We start from the raw sequence: 21,586 nt of genomic DNA, 5'->3' as shown, positions 1-21,586 counted from the left end.
TTGGGTGGCTTGCGGAGTATCAATGTAGATGTAGATGTGCATTCTTGTGGTTGAATACTTTTGAATAGCACGTGGTCTTGCCTGTACTGTGTCATAGGTGGCATATTTCCTACCTCTAGCATAGCCTTTGGTTGCCCACTTGCTGACTTCCTTCCTTTTGTTTTCCCTATAGACAACATGACAGCACTTTTTTTTACTATTATGACATCTTCTGAGATGTAAATTCGTCCAAATGGACCACCTTTGAAACAAGGGACTGATAATCTTGCTGTTTGGTCCCTCCAACCCCAATCAACCAACCAGCCATCTAGATCAGCAGTTTGAGGCCATCTGTTACAAAGCTGTCGTTGTAGTGAGCTGCTCTGTCAAATGTGTTGCGTAACAGAATGTAATCTTTCGTTCTCGATTTAATATTGCTGACACAACCCTAGTGGTTAATCATTTCACATAGATGCATAAGTTGATGGCCTGCCGGTGGCCTTTGGGTCACTTAACCCATGAGTTGACAAGTCAGATCTCAGATGGCCTTTATGACATACTTGTGTTCCTGTATGAGATTGGTTCTATGTGTGGCTCAAGGGACAATATGGGAGAGGAGGAACAACAGTTGTGGTGAGTGTCCCATTGGGAACAGCTATTGCACCATAGAGAAGTCTTAGTTCAACACCTGAAGCCGTCGCACAAATGCATACCTTGCAGAATTTCTAAGCCAAAGCTAATGAGTCTGCAAAGGATAGGTTGGGGTAGTATCACCAACAATTTGAAACACAGATATTGAAAGTCAGTAGTATCTGGCTAGAGTACCGATCACAGAAACATCTGTGGTGGCCGCTCTTTATTGATTAAAGTAACACAGGGTGACAGGGAGAGACAACTTAAGTGGCACTCCTTCAGCACAGAGAGATGTACTCGGTTAGCACTCAGTGTTTCTACGCAAGACCCAAGTTATTTTGTGTGAGCTTTGCACTAAAGACAATATGTGGCATTTGAAAGGTGAGACAGTGTTGTTTATTGATGATGTGATTGTTCATTGCTGCTGATCTTCCCAGAAACACGAGAGGTTGGGAAGAAAGAATTGAAAAGTTATTGGCTTACCTTGATCTCTATATTTCTGCCAACAGCCCAGCAGCATCCTTAAACCTTCGATAGGAGGAGAAATTATCTTTATCTTGGAACTGTGTACATGCTATAGTCATATCATTACTTGCATAATATACTCTTTTCAATTATGTATTGTTTGTCATTAAAGTTAGTATTAAATGACCAATGAATATTACACTTTAGTTAGCTGATAAGCAAACTCTATGTAAAGTTTGGAGTGAGTATTTAATGAATTGCTAGTTTGTCCTGTTTTGTGAGAGATCTCTCATGACACATTGTGTAAATTTGCTGCTTTATTGCTGTCTTCACTTACAGTAATTTGTGGCCTCTAATTTCAGCGTTCAAGATTGAAGAAATGGCTTCTGATGCGTCAGGTGACAGGATTTCAGGGACGTCCAAATAAACCCGATGACACATGTTATTCTTTCTGGGTTGGAGCTTCATTGAAGGTAACATTTATCAATATTTTTTTAAATTTTTGTCTGAGCTTTCATGTCTGTGATGGTTTACTTTCTGTCTTGAAACTAAAATAAGTAATTCTTTGTAACTTAACCTCAATAATGTTGCATGTCTTTATATTTTCAGATACTTGGGGTTTTTAATATGATCTCATACAAGCCTAACCGATTCTACATACTTTCTACACAAGACAGAATTGTTGGCGGTTTTTCGAAATGGATTGACACAACTTCAGATCCAATGCACACTTACTTAGGTATGTCACAGAAATGCAAGAAGCATCTAAATAAAGCCATTGAAATCTTCTGTGTTCATACTTTGTGTGTGTGTGTGTGTGTGTGTGTGTGTGTGTGTGTCAAACTACTGAGATTTTTTTAACATAATTGTTATTTTATGTGTAAAATCTTCTCCAAAATATGAGATCTGACAAAACAAAAATGAGACTGCTTGCTCTGTTAAGGAACTGCTTTGACTCCATTGGTGACACTGTAGTGTGTGGCAGTAGCTGGAGGAAGCGTTCTCTTCCACTCAACCTGTTAATGATTGTGATCTTGTGGTTAATAGTGTGCATCGTAAAAGCAAAGTGAAGCTTTCAAGAACATACATTCCATTATTTTCTAACCACGTTTTGTCCGTATACCAAAAACATTTGCCTGATGGAAGACGCAGTGGAATTTATTTTACTTTGCTATAGTAATAAAAGTAAATTTTCCACCGTAGAACTATTATGTGCTTCTGCAGAACCATTATGCTTGGGAGTTTGGCATTAATGGAGAGAATGCTGCACCTCAACTGACTTCAGCTGCTAGCTAACAGCGGTTGGCCAATGCCCAGCTGTTCATGCCGCATCACATGATGTGTCTGTGATCTATCACACATGTTGTTGCTCTTACTTTGGCAAGCATAAAATCATTTGTTGTTGTAATATGATTTTCCATGCGAAATATCTACAATAAACAGAGCGAACATAGTGCAATAACAACCATAATGTGGCAGTTGCTCATGCAGCATATGGCAGAACATTAAAGTATATACAGTCAATATTAGAATTTACCAGAAAAAATGAAAATTTTACAGAAGTTTGCAGCATTTTGTTAGACATGTCCACAGCACGAAACCTGTATGCCATGAGTGAGGAGAGTTCCTGCAGTGAAATTATGAAAATACAGGGTGATTCAAAAAGAATACCACAACTTTAAAAATGTGTATTTAATGAAAGAAACATAATATAACCTTCTGTTATACATCATTACAAAGAGTATTTAAAAAGTTTTTTTTTTCACTCAAAAACAAGTTCAGAGATGTTCAATATGGCCCCCTCCAGACACACGAGCAATATCAACCCGATACTCCAACTTGTTCCACACTCTCTGTAGCATATCAGGCGTAACAGTTTGGATAGCTGCTATTATTTCTCGTTTCAAATCATCAATGGTGGCTGGGAGAGGTGGCCGAAACACCATATCCTTAACATAGCCCCATAAGAAAAAATCGCAGGGGGTAAGATCAGGGCTTCTTGGAGGCCAGTGATGACGTGCTCTGTCACGGGCTGCCTGGCGGCCGATCCATCGCCTCGGGTAGTTGACGTTCAGGTAGTTACGGACAGATAAGTGCCAATGTGGTGGCGCTCCATCCTGCTGAAATATGAATTGTTGTGCTTCTTGTTCGAGCTGAGGGAACAGCCAATTCTCTAACATCTCCAGATACTGTAGTCCAGTTACAGTAGCACCTTCGAAGAAAAAGGGACCAAAAACTTTATTGGCTGAAATGGCGAACAAATGCACAACTAAATGAAACTTTATAGCTCCCTTAATTCGCTGACGGATAGTGCTTAGCTCTGCCTTTTGTCGTTGCAGAGTTTTAAATTCCTAAAGTTGTGGTATTCTTTTTGAATCACCTTGTATAATGGTTTTCTCATTTCAAGGGGCATTGATTTGGTGTGAATTGTTCTCCAAATTTAGGAAGACCTTTGTTGAAAATGATTTAAATTGTTTTATCATCTTCATCAGTGTGACACCAGTTAATGGAAAAGTAATGAAATGCAACCATTTAACATTCGTGCCACATTTTCCCCTCAAGTGGGTTAGGTTCAAAGTTGGGTACTGCATGCTGTAATCCAAAAGAACAAAATTCAGTTGGTGGGTGTATCTGCATTTATGCTTGAACATTATTGCTTGATTCATGAACAAAGTCTGTTATCTGAATGTATTACCCTGTTGTAACTAAACCTGTTTGGTTAAGAGATGTGCATAAAGGCTTAACATCCTCCATGCCAACTCTGTAGAATTAATACTTTTAGGGGAGTACCACTTTGTCTGATAGGAACCTTCTAATTGACCAGCTTCTCACTGACCACGCTCAGTGCCTCCAGAATGATGGATCTCCCACCCACTTAGTGCTGCCCATGACGTCTTTCCAGCTATTGATCTAACAGCCTCTTCTTCTAATCTTGTAACTTCGATACATTGATCATTACATGGTGACATTTCTGACAGTGACCACTTTCTGGGAATCTTGTCATTTCCTTGTCACTGCCAGACAGACCAACTATGCTGTTGGGCTCTTCACAGTGCCAAATGGCCTTTTTATGCCTTTGCTGTTACATTTGCCACCTCTCTGTTACATTGATGAGGTTGTGCAAGATGTCTCAGATGTGACCACCCACACTGCTGGAAGTGCTGTTCCCCTTCCTAAGGAGCTCCCCCCACCATTGACTAGTGCTGCGGTAGACCAAATCATTGCAATAGTTATTCAGGATCACCAATGAGCTCTGAAATGATCCAAATGACATCTTACACAGGTGAATCTTAGTACTTTTAAATGACTTTATGCGATGGCTGTCTCTAAATGCAGTAAGAAGGAATGCTGGGAGCACTATGTCTCCTCCCTGGGATGTATGCCTCTTCACCTCAGGTGTGAGCTGAGCTCCACAGTCTCATGGGCCACCAATGATCAACAGCTGTTACATGTCTTGTTCTGAAGAGTGGTCTTTGGACTAGTTCATCAGTTCTTGCAGAACACCTGGCGACCCACTTTGTGACAGCATTTTTGTCCTCCTCCTGTCTACTGCAGAAGTGACAAGTTGAAGACATCCCCTTGTATATCGCTCCCCACCAATCTCAATCCTATAATGAACTCTTCATTGACTAGGAGCTACATCAGGCTAGTGCCTCATCCCATGACACAGCCGAAGGCCTGGATTCAATTCACAATCAAATGATCCAACTCCTGAACGGTCCACAAAGGCAACATCTCCTCAGGGTCTTCGGCCAACTTTGGCTGCAAGGTGCCTTCCCCCCGGAATGGGAAGATAGCGCCAACATACTCCGTAAGCTGCTTGAGAGGACAGTTGCCCACGTGTTATGCTGAATTCTTGAATCACTGGACCTTTTGCTCCCTATCAGTGCAGTTTTTAGAGGGACAATCCACAAAACTTTTTGGAATCTTTTCTGACCTGTATATGGCATTCAGTATCACTCATCCTCCACGAATGGGGCATTTGAGGCCCACTACCAATCTTTATTCATCAGTTTTTGTCCCACCGATTGATCAGGGTTAGAGTGCCACTCACTTCCTCATCGCCATCAATGGTCTTGTGACCTCTGTTGGGCCACTAGTCACCCCCTGCGTTGTATGTCAATGATTTTTTCATTTGGTACAGCTTTAGTACCCTCTGCTGAGTGCAAGCTCCAAAAATACCAGCTCCAGAGAGCCATTCAGCAGGCCTCTGCATGGGCCCCTTCCCTTGGTTTCAGATTCTCTCCTACAAAAAAACAGGTCTTGCATCTCTGCCATCATACCAAGCTCCATGCTGATGTGGAACTACTTAGCTACCAGCACCTGGAAGTTGTTGTACAGTCCTATTTCTTGGGCCTCCTTTTTGTTAGAAAGCTGACTTTGCCGCTCCATATTCATTAGCTGAAGACTAGCTGCAGGCAGAAGCTTAACACACTCTGCTTCCTTGCCCACTTATCTTGGTGTGTGGATCGTGCTACTCTTATCCATATTTACCGGACACTGTTTTCATTCCAACTGGAGAATGGTTGCCAGGTTTATGGCTCAGCCTTAAAACTGGTAGACGTAGTCCATCATCGTTGTGTGCATGTGGCCACTGCTGCCTTTCGGACTAGTCCCATAGAAGTCACGCTGGGATCTTCTCTCCTCAGATTCAATGGTACCAGCTCTTGGTTTCTTATGCAATCTCCATTCGACAAGTCCCTCATCATCTCACATATCCCATTCTCTTTACATATTAGAAGTGTCATCGTCGTCCTTATTCCTGCCCTCAAATGGGATGACCAGTTGGAATGTGCCTTGGTTGCCGAGATCTCCATTTCCCCTCCCTGGACTGTGTTCCTTTTGTTTTCTCATTCACTCCTCCTTGGATGATGCCCAGGCCACAGAGTAGGACCTATCTCTTCCTATTGGCTCTGTTGCCCCCATGACCTTTCAACATTTGTTGCGTTCAGTTTTTCATTAGTTCCCTCTAAGCAATGCAGAGACAGTGTGTTGGCTGTGAAATCTGAATACAAGACAGATCTCTATTTGATGTCTACAATGCAAATACTGTAATTTGAACCACACATCGGAAATAATGGCACAGTTACACTGAAGTTAGTTCAGGTATTATATTGCAATATGAACAAGGCTGGTGTTGATGCTGCAGTACAACGTCCTTTGGCACCAAAAGGTCAAATGGTGGAGGCTGTTGTACATTCATCTACTGCTAATAAGAGTGTCAACTGCATTTTTGTTTTACAGTTCATAGAGTAACAGTGACTGCCTTCATCACAGCATTTACAGCTGAATTTGTTGATGATAATGTGCACCACTCCCCCATGAACCATAGACCTTGCCATTGGTGGGGAGGCTTGCGTGCCTCAGCAATACAGATAGCTGTACCGTAGGTGCAACCACAACGGAGGGGTATCTGTTGAGGGCCAGACAAACGTGTGGTTCCTGAAGAGGGGCAGCAGCCTTTGCAGTAGTTGCAGGGGCAACACTCTGGATGATTGACTGATCTGGCCTTGTAACACTAACCAAAACGGCCTTGCTGTGCTGGTACTGCAAATGACTGAAAGCAAGGGGAAACTACAGCCGTAATTTTTCTCGAGGGCGTGCAGCTTTACTGTATGGTTAAATGATGATGTCGTCCTCTTGGGTAAAATATTCCGGAGGTAAAATAGTCCCCCATTCCGATCTCCGGGCGGGGACTACTCAAGAGGACGTTGTTATCAGGAGAAAGAAAATTGGCATTCTACGGATCGGAGCGTGGGATGTCAGATCCCTTAATTGGGCAGGTAGGTTAGAAAATTTAAAAACGGAAATGGATAGGTTAAAGTTAGATATAGTGGAAATTAGTGATGTTCGGTGGCAGGAGCAACAAGACATTTGGTCAGGGGAATACAGGGTTATAAATACAAAATCAAATAGGGGTAATGCAGGAGTAGGTTTAATAATGAATAAGCTACTACAAACAGATAGTGAACGCATTATTGTGGCTAAGATAGACACGAAGCTCACACCTACTACAGTAGTACAACTTTATATGTCAACTAGCTCTGCAGATGACGAAGAAATTGAAGAAATGTATGATGAGACATAAAAGAAATTATTCAGATAGTGAAGGGAGACGAAAATTTAATAGTCATGGGTGCCTGGAATTCGATAGTAGGAAAAGGAAGAGAAGGAAACGTAGTAGGTGAATATGGATTGTGGGTAAGAAATAAAAGAGGAAGCCACCTGGTAGAATTTTGCCCAGAGCATAACTTAATCATAGCTAACACTTGGTTCAAGAATCATAAAAAAAGGTTGTACACATGGAAGAAGCCTGGAGATACTGACAGATTGCAAATAGATTATATAATGGTAATACAGAGATTTAGGAACCAAGTTTTTAATTGTAAGACATTTCCAGTGGCAGACATGGACTCTGACCACAATGTGTTGGTTATGAACTGTAGATTAAAACTGAAGAAACTACAAAAAGGTGGGAGTTTAAGGAGATGGGACCTGGATAAACTGACTAAACCAGAGGTTGTACAGAGTTTCAGGGAGAGCTTAAGAGAACAGTTGACAAGAATGGGGGAGAGAAATACAGTAGAAGAAGAATGGGTAGCTTTGAGGGATGAAGTAGTGAAGGCAGCAGAGGATGAAGTAGGTAAAAAGACGAGGGCTAGTAGAAATCCTTGGGTAACACAAGAAATATTGAATTTAATTGATGAAAGGAGAAAATATTAAAATGCAGTAAATGAAGCAGGCAAAAAAGGAATTCAAACGTCTCAAAAATGAGATCGACAGGAAATGCAACAACATGGCTAAGCAGGGATGGCTAGAGGACAAATGTAAGGATGTAGAGGTTTATCTCACTAGGGGTAAGATAGATACTGCCTACAGGAAAATTAAAGACACCTTTGGAGAAAAGAGAACCACTTGTATGAATATCAAGAGCTCAGATAGAAACCCAGTTCTAAGCAAAGAAGGGAAAGCAGAAAGTTGGAAGGAGTATATAGGTCTATACAAGGGTGATGTACTTGAGAGTAATATTATGGAAATGGAAGAGGATATAGATGAAGATTAAATGGGAGATATGATACTGCATGAAAAGTTTGACAGAGCACTGAAAGACCTAAGTCGAAACAAGGCCCCGGAAGTAGACAACATTCCATTAGAACTACTGCAGCCTTGGGAGAGCCAGTCCTGAAAAAACTCTACCAACTGGTGAGCAAAATGTATGAGACAGGCAAAATACTCTCAGACTTCAAAAAGAATATAATAATTCCAATCCCAAAGAAAGCAGGTGTTGAGAGATGTGAAAATTACCTATCTATCAGTTTAATAAGTCACGGCAGGAAAATACTAACCCTAATTCTTTACAGGCGAATGGAAAAGCTGGTAGAAGACCTCGGGGAAGATCATTTTGGATTCCGTAGAAATGTTGGAACACGTGAGGCAATACTGACCCTACGGCTTATCTTAGAAGCTAGATTAAGAAAAGGCAAACCTACATTTCTAGCATTTGTAGACTTAGAGAAAGCTTTTGACAATGTTGACTGGAATACTCTCTTTCAAATTCTGAAGGTGCCAGGTGTAAAATACAGGGAGCGAAAGGCTATTTTCGTACAGAACCTGACGGCAGTCATAAGAGTCGAGGGACATGAAAGAGAAGCAGTGGTTGGGAAGGGAGTGAGACAGAGTTGTAGTCTCTCCCCGATGCTATTCAATCTGTATATTGAGCAAGCAGTAAAGGAAAAAAAAGAAAAATTCGGAGTAGGTATTAAAATCCATGGAGAAGAAATAAAAACTTTGAGGTTCGCCGACGACATTGTAATTCTATCAGAGACAGCAAAGGACTTGGAAGAGCAGTTGAACGGAATAGACAGTATCTTGAAGGGAGGATATAAAATGAACATCAACAAAAGCAAAACGAGGATAATGGAATGTAGTTGAGTTAACTCGGGTGATGCTGAGGGAATTAGATTAGGAAATGAGACACTTAATATAGTAAAGGAGTTTTGCTATTTGGAGAGCAAAATAACTGATGATGGTCGAAGTAGGGAGGATATAAAATGAAGAGCACAAGGCAAAAATGATGATAGTCACTTTTTTGTAACTTTTCAGGATGACGAATTTTGTGCTCCAAGGTCTCGTATATCATCAACGTTCACTGTATAATTATCACAACAACATTTTTATTGTTCTGTATCTATTTGTTTAGGTAATAAATGTGATATAATAAACACATTTTCAATTTTAAGGTAGTTTATTAATTAAGAGCATAAATAGATACACAAAAAACAGACCGAGCGAGGTGGCGCAGTGGTTAGACACTGGACTCGCATTCGGGAGGACGACGGTTCAATCCCGCGTCCGGCCATCCTGATTTAGGTTTTCCGTGATTTCCCTAAATCACTCCAGGCAAATGCCGGGATGGTTCCTTTAAAAGGGCACGGCCGACTTCCTTCCCCGTCCTTCCCCAATCCAATGAGACCGATGACCTCGCTGTCTGGTCTCCTTCCTCAAAACCAACCAACCACAAAAAACATGGTAAAAAGGATGGTAGTCATAAAAAACTTGGTAAAAACGATGAACGTCCACTATCTTTCTGTTCTTCTTCAGTGGATCTTGTAACCTGTAAACAGATTCTGTTTACTGTTTATTTTATAAGATTTATAATATTCTAGATTTTAACACATTAGGCCCTTATAGATTTTATTTTAATATTGTTACTTGCAACTTATGTTTTGTCAATGAGAAAGTTCTTCAAAGTACTTTTGAGCAGATGGACTGCAAAACTGCTTCAGGTGCTGCAGGTCTGGGTACTTTCCAGGTTCTATTTTAATCAGATCTGGAAATAAGCAAACTTTTGGGCTAAAACAAGGGAACCTGCTGGTGGTTTTTGTCATAAAATAGTAACCTACCTACTTACATAGCGTGTTATGAATTTAGCTAATAACCTAACTAAATATGTGTTGCAATAGTGACAAAAATATTACCTATACTGATAAGTTTGCATTACTTTCAAGGTTTATTGTTATGAGGTAATAACTCATTATAGGTCTATAGATTATTGATATGTGAAAGCAAAGGTAAAGCGTTGAGTCATTTTCTCTCACCTTCACGCAGAATTGGTGGTAAAGAGAAGGACGTATTATCACCACAGTCTTCTGACTCTCTTGAAAGCTTGGTAAGTTGGTGTTGTGTTAGGATCGGTGACATAAGAATGTACCCAGTGTAAGATGATCTGTGTTCAACTAATCTACAACGGTCTTTTGAAAATTTTATTTCACGAATTGGTCGTGTAGCAAATGGACATTTCTTGTGATAGTGATTTTCCAAAAAAGCAGTCCATTTTCTAAATAGGTTTTGGTCAGCTTCAATCACAGTGAAAAGCAAAGGCTTTACTCTGGCATTCTTTATTTCATTTACCCAATGTTCTGGTATGTCTGCAGGAAATTTGCCATTTATCAGGACCATATCTCTATCGCATTCTAGGTAAGAGTGGCTGCGAATAGGGAATATGATTGTTATGCACTCTAGTTTTTTTTAGGATTTGTACCACATAATGACAGAAGCGAAACATGGTGTAGTTCTTGTTCTGTCCGCTACAAGAATCGCAAAATATGTACAAGTTTTTGACATTGGACTGTAACATGGGGAAGATATAATAGCGCAACATTGATACTACTTTGTCTGCACCTTTACCTCCTTCTGTTTCTGGATAAGCAAAAAAAACTTGCATTTCCCGTAGATAGGCTGTGGGCATTGAACAAATACAATGACAATTGACGGCGGTAGTAAACGTCATTTGTGGTCAAATTAGGTAAGCTTAAATTTTTTTTTTTAAATCAATGGTAAGTACCTCAGTTTCCTCCCTTTTCCTTGAAATTTTCCTACATTTTCTCTTTGTGTCATAAAATGTGTTAGCTTTCCTCAAGTGTGGTTGGTTCTCACGTTTTTTTGTCTTAATGCTGCTTAATATATTTGCTTTTCCCTTGTCATCATTAGTCTCTTCCAGCTGGAGGTTTAGAGCTTTCGTTTCTGCTTGGTACCTGTCACATGCACTGCAGGTGTCGCTTCTGGGATATCCGAAAGCTATGTTAAACTTAGATACAAATATCTATATATAATATTCATAGGACACAATCTTAGCACTAGGTCTATCTGTCTTGTACAATGTGTACATTTTTTTTCAAATTTAAAGTGTTTGGCAAGTACGTTTTTTTAGTTTTATCAAAACTATAATGGCTTGTATGGCCCTTAAACGATGCAGTGTGATCAACGACACTTTGCTCAACTTCTTCTTAGGTCCTACAATGTTTGTGATCATACTTTCCTCTCTTGTCTGTTGGGGGTTTCTTGGTCTGCGATTTTTGACGTCATAAACATTGATAAGCCCAGCCAAGTACGTGGACTGAGCATCATTAGATTCTAAACTATTAAAATGAGAAATTAATCTTTTTCTTTCACCTTCACAAACTCTATCAAAACACTGTAGTCTTTTACATCTGCAATCGGGCCCAGTTTCGTGAGTACAGACTTTAAGTTTTTTTCATCACATTTCTTACCCTTCCGTGGGATTCTCTCTTCTTTGTGCTAGGTTTACTGACGTTTTCACAGTCTTCATCCACACTTGACTCACTTAATTCACTCATTTTCACAGAAACTACTACCAAGAACACAAGCTATAAGCTTTGGCAACTTTCTAACCACAAACACAAAGTAAACAAAAGAATGAAGACAGCATGTTGAACTCCCGGCCGTATTTGAGCTACAAATTCCTGTCCTAACCTGAAAATGGGAAAAAATTGACTATCATCATTTTTGCCTTGTGCTCTTCAAATGTAGAGTGGCAATGGCATGGAATGCGATTCTGAAGAAGAGAAATTTTTTAACATCGAGTATAGATTTAAGTGTCAGGAAGTCGTTTCTGAAAGTATTCATATGGAGTGTGGCTACACTATGTATGGAAGTGAAACATGGACGATAAATAGTTCGGATAAGAAGAGAATAGAAGCTTTAGAAATGTGATGCTACAGAAGAATGCTGAAGATTAGATGGGTTGATCACATAACTAATGAGGAGATATTGAATAGAACTGGGGAGAAGAGGAGTTTGTGGCACAACTTGACTAGAAGAAGGGATCAAGGCATGACCAATTCAGCAGCGTGGAGGGTAAAAATCGTAGAGGGAGACCAAGAGATGAATACACTAAGCAGATTCAGAAGGATGTAGGCTGCAGTTACATACTGGGAGATGAGGCAGCTTGCACAGGATAGAGTAGCATGGAGAGCTGCATCAAACCAGTCTCAGGACTGAAGACCACAACAACAACAACAATGTGCACCTAGTTAGTGATAACACTGAACAAAGTTGAGCTGTAGGTATATTGACATAGAGGGATTTTCTGCAGCATTTACCACCTGTAAATAAAAAGTATTGCCCATTTATATCATGTACTTCCAAGTTTGAGAAAGAAACTACAAAACTTTCTTGCAGTAAAATGTGTTACCAGTGTGAGCAAAGTGGTTTTGCTTCATGTAATGAACCTTGTTTCAAGATCTCCCACACAAAGAAACAGTAAGATTCTGTATGAAAACTGTAATTTAACACACCATGTGTATGTAAAGAAAAACATACTTGTGTTTAAAAGAATACTTAACAGTGTTTTTTTTCCAGTATACACCTCTTTCAAATTTCCAAAAACTACTATGAATTATGTGCTTATCTTCAAACCCTGTTGACTGAAAAACAGTTATTTCAGCAGAATGTAAAAGTTGAAGAAAGTGGTGCAAAAAAATGTTGCCTCATTTGTCAAAATGTGTTGACAACTGACAGAATAGCATTAATTTGAACATTTCAAAATTTCATCAGTTTCTGCAGCCTTGTATATAGGATAGACTCGCTACTGGGAGTGTCAGACAGACAACAGAGGTTGTAGAAGACAGACAGTATTTTTATCTCATCCCCTGAAAAGCACATTGTGCTCAAAACCAACCAAAAACTTTAAAGATTATTGTAAAGGCTTAGTATTAACTTCAAAATAGCTCCTGGACACACCAACTTGCCTCCTGATGGAGTTGTTCATCAGTGCTCTCTTGCATAAAAATTACAGCTCACATACACAGAACAAAAACAGAACAACAAATAGTGATGGAAACTAACAATATCACAGTCTACATAACCAGGGAAGAACTTGAAAAATGCCATTAAGAAGTCAGACGTGGTAAAACTGTGGTTTTAGATTACCGTATTTACTCGAATCTAGGCCACACTTTTTTTCCGGTTTTTGTAATCCAAAAAACCGCCTGCAGCTTAGAATCGAGTGCAAAGTAAGTGGAATTTCTGTAAAATGTTGGTAGGTACCGCCTCAACTAACTTCTGCCGTCAAATATATGTAGCGCTACAGAGGCATACTTTGCAGGCACAAAGTAAGGTCAACTCTACGTTCTGAATTTTTTCCTAGCTGTGACAAGAGATGGTTGCTAATAGGAACTTTTATGAATTGTGAACCACATGCAGTACTCTCTTCACCATAAGAATAATACGAATATAAACATTTTGCCATGTATTCTTTCGTGTTTGCTGCTATCTCATTTAAATCATGTCTGCCTAATAAACTACGAAACTAGAGTGAGACAACAGCAAATGTGGAAGAATTACACATATCATGCCATGTTTATATTCGTATTATTCTTACGGTGAACAGTGATACAGTCAGAAATGAAGCACGACAACTGACTAGATTTTTAAATCTAAGATGACTAATATCTATGCAGAATCTTTGTTTTTTGGAAGCGGCAGTAGTGCGCACAAAAGCAAGCCATGGCGCGAGCGGTGACAGGTCATAAACAAATGCAACAAACAATGCATGACACAGTACAATAATGCATTTTCAGCTTAGAGTGACGTAAACACCTATAACAAAGAGAACGGCACTTATCAGATCAAAGAAAAATAAGCAATCAATTCAAATGAGACAAAGCACATGAAAAAGGAAGGTTACCCGTATAAATACGGACGAAGCGCCTGATGCATAGCAGTGGCTACCTGGTAAAGGTTAACTGCTAAGCTTACGACTCGAACCAAACTACTGTAGCTGTATCATCATTCTTTCGACCTAAACATTACAATGGACCAACTTTGTTTTGATTTGGAGGTGCAACCTAAAACTTTTCTCTCCCCTTGAATTTCGAGTCTCAAATTTCAGGTGCAGCTTGGATTCGGTAAATTTTTTTTTTCCTTGATTTCGAGTCTCATTTTTCAGGTGCGGCTTAGAGTCGAGTGCGGCTTAGTTTCGAGTAAATACGGTATGTGAAAGGATAAAGTGTTACAAGGGGCCACCCTCGCTCCAACCTTTAAGGATGTGGTTGGTAATACGTGACACGAATGGTTGTGGGAAGTTATGGTGGTCAAACAGCTGATTTCTATAGCCAATATAGTAATGATGTTTTGTTTCAATTGCAGGAGAAATGTTACGTATTTAATGCAACAGTCAGCTTTGTACGCTTGGTGCTTGATTGATATTAAATCGAATTTTTGGCAAATAAAACCTCATATGCAGAGTTAATACACACAATCATGCAATAGGTAATTCAACACTGAATTTTAATTTTCTGCTGTTGTTGCATCTTGGATTCTCTCTTATTGAACAGGGTGTTACAGAATGACGTTCTAAAAATTTGTGATATTGCAGATGATGACATTTGAAACATTTTTACAGTAAGAAACTTACCACCAGAAATGTGAAGTAAAGTTTCTGCAGCACTGTATACATTTTATGCAGTTGGTAGGCTAAATGAAATCCCAGAATACTGTAGTTTGCAAAACTTTTATTTACAAAACAGTACAGTTGAATACTGTAAACAGAATCTGTGGCTTCGCTACTTTAGAGTAAATGTTAATTATGATGACCACTAATGGGAACTTGTTATATAATGTGCAGTACCAAACCGTGTTTTGTCCGATTCTCTTCTAAAATTCCACACACTCATCTGATATTGTTATCAAATGTTGTGTAGACATGCTCATAAGCTGGGTACTGCTCCTACTGGTGTTAGTACACAAGAGACTTCACATAACACCAGAGAAAAAAATCAAGAACAGTGAGTTCCAAGGAGCATGCAGGCCTAGGGACTGGGCAGTCCCTTCCAATTACTCTCTGCCTGAAGTTGTCTGTGAGATATGCTCTGGCCCGAGAATCAAAGTGCGCTGGACTATCATCATACTGAAACCACAAACTAGCACGCAGTTGGAGGGGAATGTCCTTCAGAAGTTCAGACAAGGTATTCTCTGAAAGTTCAAATACCATGTACCATTGAAACAATCTGGTAAGATATGTTGTCGAATACAATTATCTCCAAAGAGTTCCAGCCAAAATGTTGACCGAGAGTCTCGCCTAGTAACTTAGTAACTTCTCATTTGCTTAGTGTGTGAATATTCAACAGCGCATTGGCTGTTGTGAAAGTTAAAATTAACCTTCCTCGTGAAAGTTGACTCATAAGTAAACAGCATGAGGTCTGGAAAACTGGGGACACCAACACATTTGAAGAAGAACCACTGTGAGAATTATTGTTGTATTTTAAAATCAGTCTGTCTCATAGTCTGAACTGGTTGGTCATGGAATGGGTGTAGGTGCACACTGTACAGAATCCGTCAGCCACTCGTGATCTGTATGAATTACACAGACAATTGCATGTGTGCATGTTCATGGATTGAAAATTACAAGTTCAATAACATCTTCTTCAAAGTCTGGGATTCATGTCATCATCCTTGCACCTGCCTGATGTGTATCAGCTGACAAGATTTCCCCCTATCCCTCAGTCAGTTATCAACATAGCTGAATAATAGGACACTATGAAATTGTCCATTTGGGTACCTTCCTGTGTACAAACAAGTAGCGGCAGTGGCATTCCAGCGAGCTTCACCATAACACAAATGTGAATCAGCAAGTTCTCCAAAGATGCAATGTCCCTCCACGAAGTCAGAACCTACCAGTATGAAAGGAACAGTAAACAGGCAACTGTACATTGACTCACGTTGATAACTGTGTTTACAGTACATTGTCAGTGTTGGAAAGGGTGAACTGAAGAATGATAAGCACGAAATAAACTTCCTGTACATAGGCTCCGGTCGACATGTAACTGACTATTTACACAGGGTGTATACGCTCCGGGACAACTGGGAAAAACCTGGGAATTTTTAAGAATTCTGGGAATTTTTCTTTGTTTTAGTTTTCAGTTAAATTTATGTAGTTTTGACAGTAAGAACTGGTACTCTAACAAAGAATTTTACTTTAGCCCGTTACTGCAAATAATACTGCAGCAATAAAACATAAACGAGGAAAAAAATAAGTAAAACTTAAATTGCAAAGGAAATGTGCCATTTGCAGCAACAAAACACAGCGCGCGCGCGCGCGCACACACACACACACACACACACACACACAAGCGCCTGCCAATAGCAAACTGTGTCGAATGCTTTAGGATGAAGACTATGCAGTAATTCATAACAAAGTGCTTCTGATGGGCGTAACATCACAATGATTAATGTTAGGTTCGTGTGAGAAGTTGCCAGTGGGCTTATACACATGTGCAGTTGAGTCGTGTATGAGCAGTACCTTCTCACTCTTCTGGCTACTTGAAGTGTGACTGTTAGCTGTATCCAAGGTAACTAGACACGAGCTGTATCAGAAGTAGCAACAAGCAGCCAGGTGCTACCCGGAAACATTTTTCTGATGCACCCAAGTTGACAGATACGCGCATGCATAGAGCAATCTGAGTTGTAGTAGGATGAGCGGTAATCTTCATTTGAACCGTGTATATGTTTAGTGATTTTGCTGTTTGGTTTACAGCTCTCAAAAACAAAACAGATTTCTGTGGCCGGGAACTATAAAGTGAATTAAAATATTAACATAATTATGGAAGGCTAAAATATGTTATTAGTCGCAGTTTTCTGACTTTATTTTGTTTCCAGGTTTTTGACTGTCAGGTATTAATTGCCCTGCAAAACAATGAAGTTATTTTCATCAGTTTGCTAAAAAATTGTGATTAATTAATATTTTCTGCTGTCAATTTATTTGAAACAATATTGGATAGTGCCAAGTGCACATTGTTACCTTTTGCGACATATGGCATTATGTCATAGAACTAATCATGAGATAATACAGTACTGGTACTTCAAGAAAATTTGCATTCTGAAAACCACACTGAAAGGTTTAATATCACCTTGTGGCCTACTTCTTTGTGAATCTGGATTTTAGTATGGTTTACAAAATTCTGATGCTCTTGGACTATCCTCTGATGCCCAGTTTCGTTTATGATGTAGTATAAGATCTGTTAATGCCTTATACGTATGAACATACGGGCTACCTACGTCATTGTGACTTCGCAGGCACAGTTACCCCATTTTCTGGTGCTCTCTGACATCTGCTGAAACGAATTGTAACAGGTCGTGGGAAAATATTGCAATTGGTCATTTGAAAAGCGTTACTTTCAGAGTACATTTAACTTTACACAATATGAGCTATGTTATGTGTGCGAACGTGCCGTTGAATTTCTTAAATCACAGAGCGTTTGATTTTCATTTGAAGTTTAACACTTTGAGGACCAGCCACTTAGAAGAATTTCAAGCCCAGAAGATTAGACATTTATGTCATTACTTAAAATTTTACTAGCACAATGTGTAACACATGCAAAAACGACAAATACCGTATGTGAAACCTTAGCTTTTCTTTTAGCTACACTATGTACATTAAATAAAACCATTAACTTTTCCTATTTTTGTGTTCACACTACTTAACAGGTATGTTGCTATAGACCGACTACATCACGTGTCCTATGCTCTGAATCACTACTTTTACATGCGACACATCTTCCGAAAGGTGAAAACCGAATTTCGGAAACCGTTTTTCGCTGTCGTGTTCCTATGTTAAGGTCTGAAGTGGATTTGCAAGCCCAGTTTACTACGGCACCTGGAAACAGCAAATGTAGTTTATGATTTAATCAGTGTGTTGATGCTATTTCTATTCAATTAGACGAGGTGTAAACAGCTTCAGTCTAATATTTCTACTTGTCCTTCATTGTACAAAAAGCCACTCTGTCAATATTAGCCAAAATTTTTAAAAACAAGACGAAACCTGACAGCCCAAGCATGTTTCAATACCGGCTGCGTTTACATGGCAGTGAAAATCGATTGCGGAATTGGAAAACCAGCAACCAGAAGCGGATTTCCAGAATAGATTTTGAAGTGTTACATGACCACCCAGGAGCAGTATTGGGAGATCGATTTACGAAATCAGGTTTTGGGAGCCCCATGTAAATGCGAAGAATGTCTGTTATCATCAGCTGGCGAGATCACGTGACAAGAACTATGATTGGCTTACAAAAACACATGGCAATTTCGATTTCAATGCTTCGGAAACTAAGGTTCCACGTTTGGCCGAAATCGACCATATACTTCTGTAATACGAAAGTATGCAGCACTGATGTTGCTGCAAATCAAAGATCTTTCCAAAATGCATTTTTTCTGGGGTTCGTGTTCTAAAGTGGCGTGGGGGTTCTACACTGGTGTGTAAAACCTTGACCATTCAAAGGATTGATAAGTTTTATGATCCAGAGGGAAAGTATACTGCCACTCAACATGGAAAAAGCGTATTTTCACCCAGGAGAAAGTGTATTTTTTAACCGAGAAATCAGGTAAAAACCCGGGAATTTTTTTTTCTTTGTCCGCGTATACACCCTGTTACAGCTTTCCATCTGCAGCAATAACATAACGCCAATGGCTGGAAGGGCAATAGAAGTTCAAACACCTACTGCTGCAGGAACTGCATCTCACATTTCCGGGTATAGGTTTCTTATTGCAAATTTCATCCTCTACAAGCTCCCAAATTAATAAAACGTCATACACTGCGGCAATTTGAATGCAAACAAACAGAAAATAATGGCAACTGAAAGTATCTCCTTCCATGTTAACATAGACATCTAACTGTACTATAGATGAGTATCTCACCACAAAGGAGATCTTTCATCCACATTAATTGCACAAATTGGTCACTTTCTACCCTAACATAAAAGGCTGTGCTACATATCAGTCTGTCCCCAAAAAATAGTTTCCATCTTTGAGAAAAAAATCATTAATAATATTTCACCACAAATAGTTCAGAAGTGCTGCATACATGAATAAAAGAAATGTCTGCAAGCTGCAAATGCAGAAGGTAAAATAGGGCTACCCACACAATGCAAGTAATTTGTACATAGGTTGGAACTTAAATAGTGGCAACACTGCTGTGGAGACACTATGCAATGCAATCTGCTATTGTTGCTGATAGCACACATTGTTGATGTACCTATCTTACCTCTGAGCAAATGAACTCACCTGTCCCACGTCACCGGCGTGCACAGAATCATGGGAAACACAGTCACTTGTGAGCGAGCGGTCTAACGTAATGCGAAGGAAAGGCTTTCTTAAGCCGTATCATAACACTGGATGAGACATGGGCTACATCGTATGAGCCAAAACTGAAATGCCAATCCAACGAATGGTGTCATTATGGGTTGCTGCGAAAGTTGAAAGTGCGTCAGAGCCCCAGTATGGTGAAAGTTATGGTAATTCTCATGTTCGACTGCGATGGTGTTATCCTAATGCATTACGTTCCTCCACTGCAGACGATCAATGCACAGTATTACTGTTCGTTTTTGGAGCATCGCCTGTGACCACCTTTGCGAAAGAAGCGGTGACACTTCCTGCGCAATCCACCCATTATTTTGCACAACAATGCACGGGTGCGTACAGCACAAGCTGTGGCTGCTCGGTTCGGTCGGTGGGACTGGAAGTACTGTACCATCCACCGTACTCCCCGGACTTAAGTCCTTGTGACTTTGATTTGATTCCGAAGATGAAGGAGCCACTTCGTGGCATTCACTTCAGGTCTGTTCCAGAGACTCAACAGGCAGTAGAGTGCTCCATTTGCACCATCAACAGAACAGGCTCTGCTAATGGCATACTATGTCTTCCACATCGCTGGCAACAAGTTCTACACAATGCTGGTGACTACTTTGAAGGACAGTAACAGGTGCAAACATGTAACTCTTTTGTATCAGTTGTAAATAAATAGTTGCCACTATTTAAATTCCAACCCTCATATATTTTATCACCACTACCCAGATTTGTATTTCGCATGAAATCGAATAACTCCCCCGCCAGTTTGCTGTGCCTTTAGACCATCTTGTGCAAAATGCTAGCTGCTCTATCTTCTTTTACCTAAAGTGTTACAACTACTGCCACACCCTTTTACAAACTCTTTTGACTTGCTTACATAGTTGGAGCAGCACACTCCCCACGTTTTTTTAAACGTGTTTCTCTCATGAAATGGAGGAACTGGTGACCCAGTAGTTTAGTCCCTTTAAACGCATAATCATCATCAATCATTTATAACATTCCAACGTAAAAGGAGCAAATGTGCTGTGTGTGTGTGTGTGTGTGTGTGTGTGTGTGTGTGTGTGTGTGTGTGTGTGGGCGCGCGCGTGCGCGTGCATGGGTTGGAGATGGGTGGGGGTGGGTTTGGGTGTGGGGTGGATGTACATGTGAAACTTCAGTATGTGACAAAAGCAGAATGTGAAGGAAACATATAAGGGGTCATTCCATAAGTCATGGAAACTATGGTATATCTTGAAAGAACGCGACAACATGAGAATTCCATGATGTACATTAAAGTGGTATGACTGTGTGTATTGGAATGCCAACATAAAATAGGGTTCCAGTACATTAGGTTCCGCTACCCAAGGTTGAAATGAAACAAATGCATTGGTACTATGTGTAAATTTATTGTACACAAGGACAAATGTGTATGAATGTATTGTGCGCAAGAACAAATGGAACAAAAATCAAAATCAGTCACTGTTCTTCAAAATAGCTCCCCAGTGCATACTAACAAGAGTTGACAATGATGGGGATGGCTTTGAGTGCCATTCACATTGCCATTGCCATCAACGTGTGCCACATGTTGTTGAAATGCTATGAGGCCATTTGCCATGTTTGCAAAGCGTCTCCCACAGAGTGGTTTCCTCAATTGTGGAATGAAGTCTAATTTGCATGGACTGAGGTCTGATGAGTAAGGTGTTTGGGGGAGGAATCACATTGTAGCATGGCCAAACTTAGTTTAAATGGTTCAGGCACTTGTATGGAGCCATACTTGCATGCAGCTGCAGCATGTATGTTGATTTCAGTAATGTTTACCGCAGATTTTCGAATGTATTTACTGTGATTGCAGTGATCCCATGAGTATGGAATGACCCTCGTATTAGTGACATAAAAGCATATATGGTTAACAGCTGTTCATTGGCTATTACTTACTACAATCATGTTGGCTGTCTCCGACTTTATATGCAGAAGCAATTCCAAGATCTGCATTACATGAACAACCACAACACAAGGACAGGACTTCTTTCGTTATAGCCTATGGAAATGGAACAGATTAACCTTTCACCACCAAAGCAAGTTGACTGCATAAGCAATTAATTGATTTATC

General features: G+C 39.9%; 1 protein-coding gene across 2 annotated transcripts in view; it reads left to right on the top strand.

The window, feature by feature from the left end:
- Positions 1-21,586, top strand: part of LOC124621871 (geranylgeranyl transferase type-1 subunit beta) — a 63,210-nt gene that overhangs the window by 22,387 nt on the left and 19,237 nt on the right. For both annotated transcript variants that reach the window (XR_006980582.1, XM_047147334.1), the window contains exons 5-6: positions 1,440-1,550; positions 1,687-1,816. Coding sequence is in view for 1 of the 2 variants with exons in the window: in XM_047147334.1 (XP_047003290.1) it covers positions 1,440-1,550; positions 1,687-1,816 (241 nt within the window). In the remaining variant the exon portion in view is untranslated. The remainder of the gene's footprint in view (positions 1-1,439; positions 1,551-1,686; positions 1,817-21,586) is intronic.

The sequence above is a fragment of the Schistocerca americana genome, chromosome 7 (assembly GCF_021461395.2).
Source record: "Schistocerca americana isolate TAMUIC-IGC-003095 chromosome 7, iqSchAmer2.1, whole genome shotgun sequence".
NCBI classification, from domain to species: Eukaryota; Metazoa; Arthropoda; class Insecta; order Orthoptera; family Acrididae; genus Schistocerca; species Schistocerca americana.
This window is presented reverse-complemented; position numbering and strand designations above follow the sequence as displayed.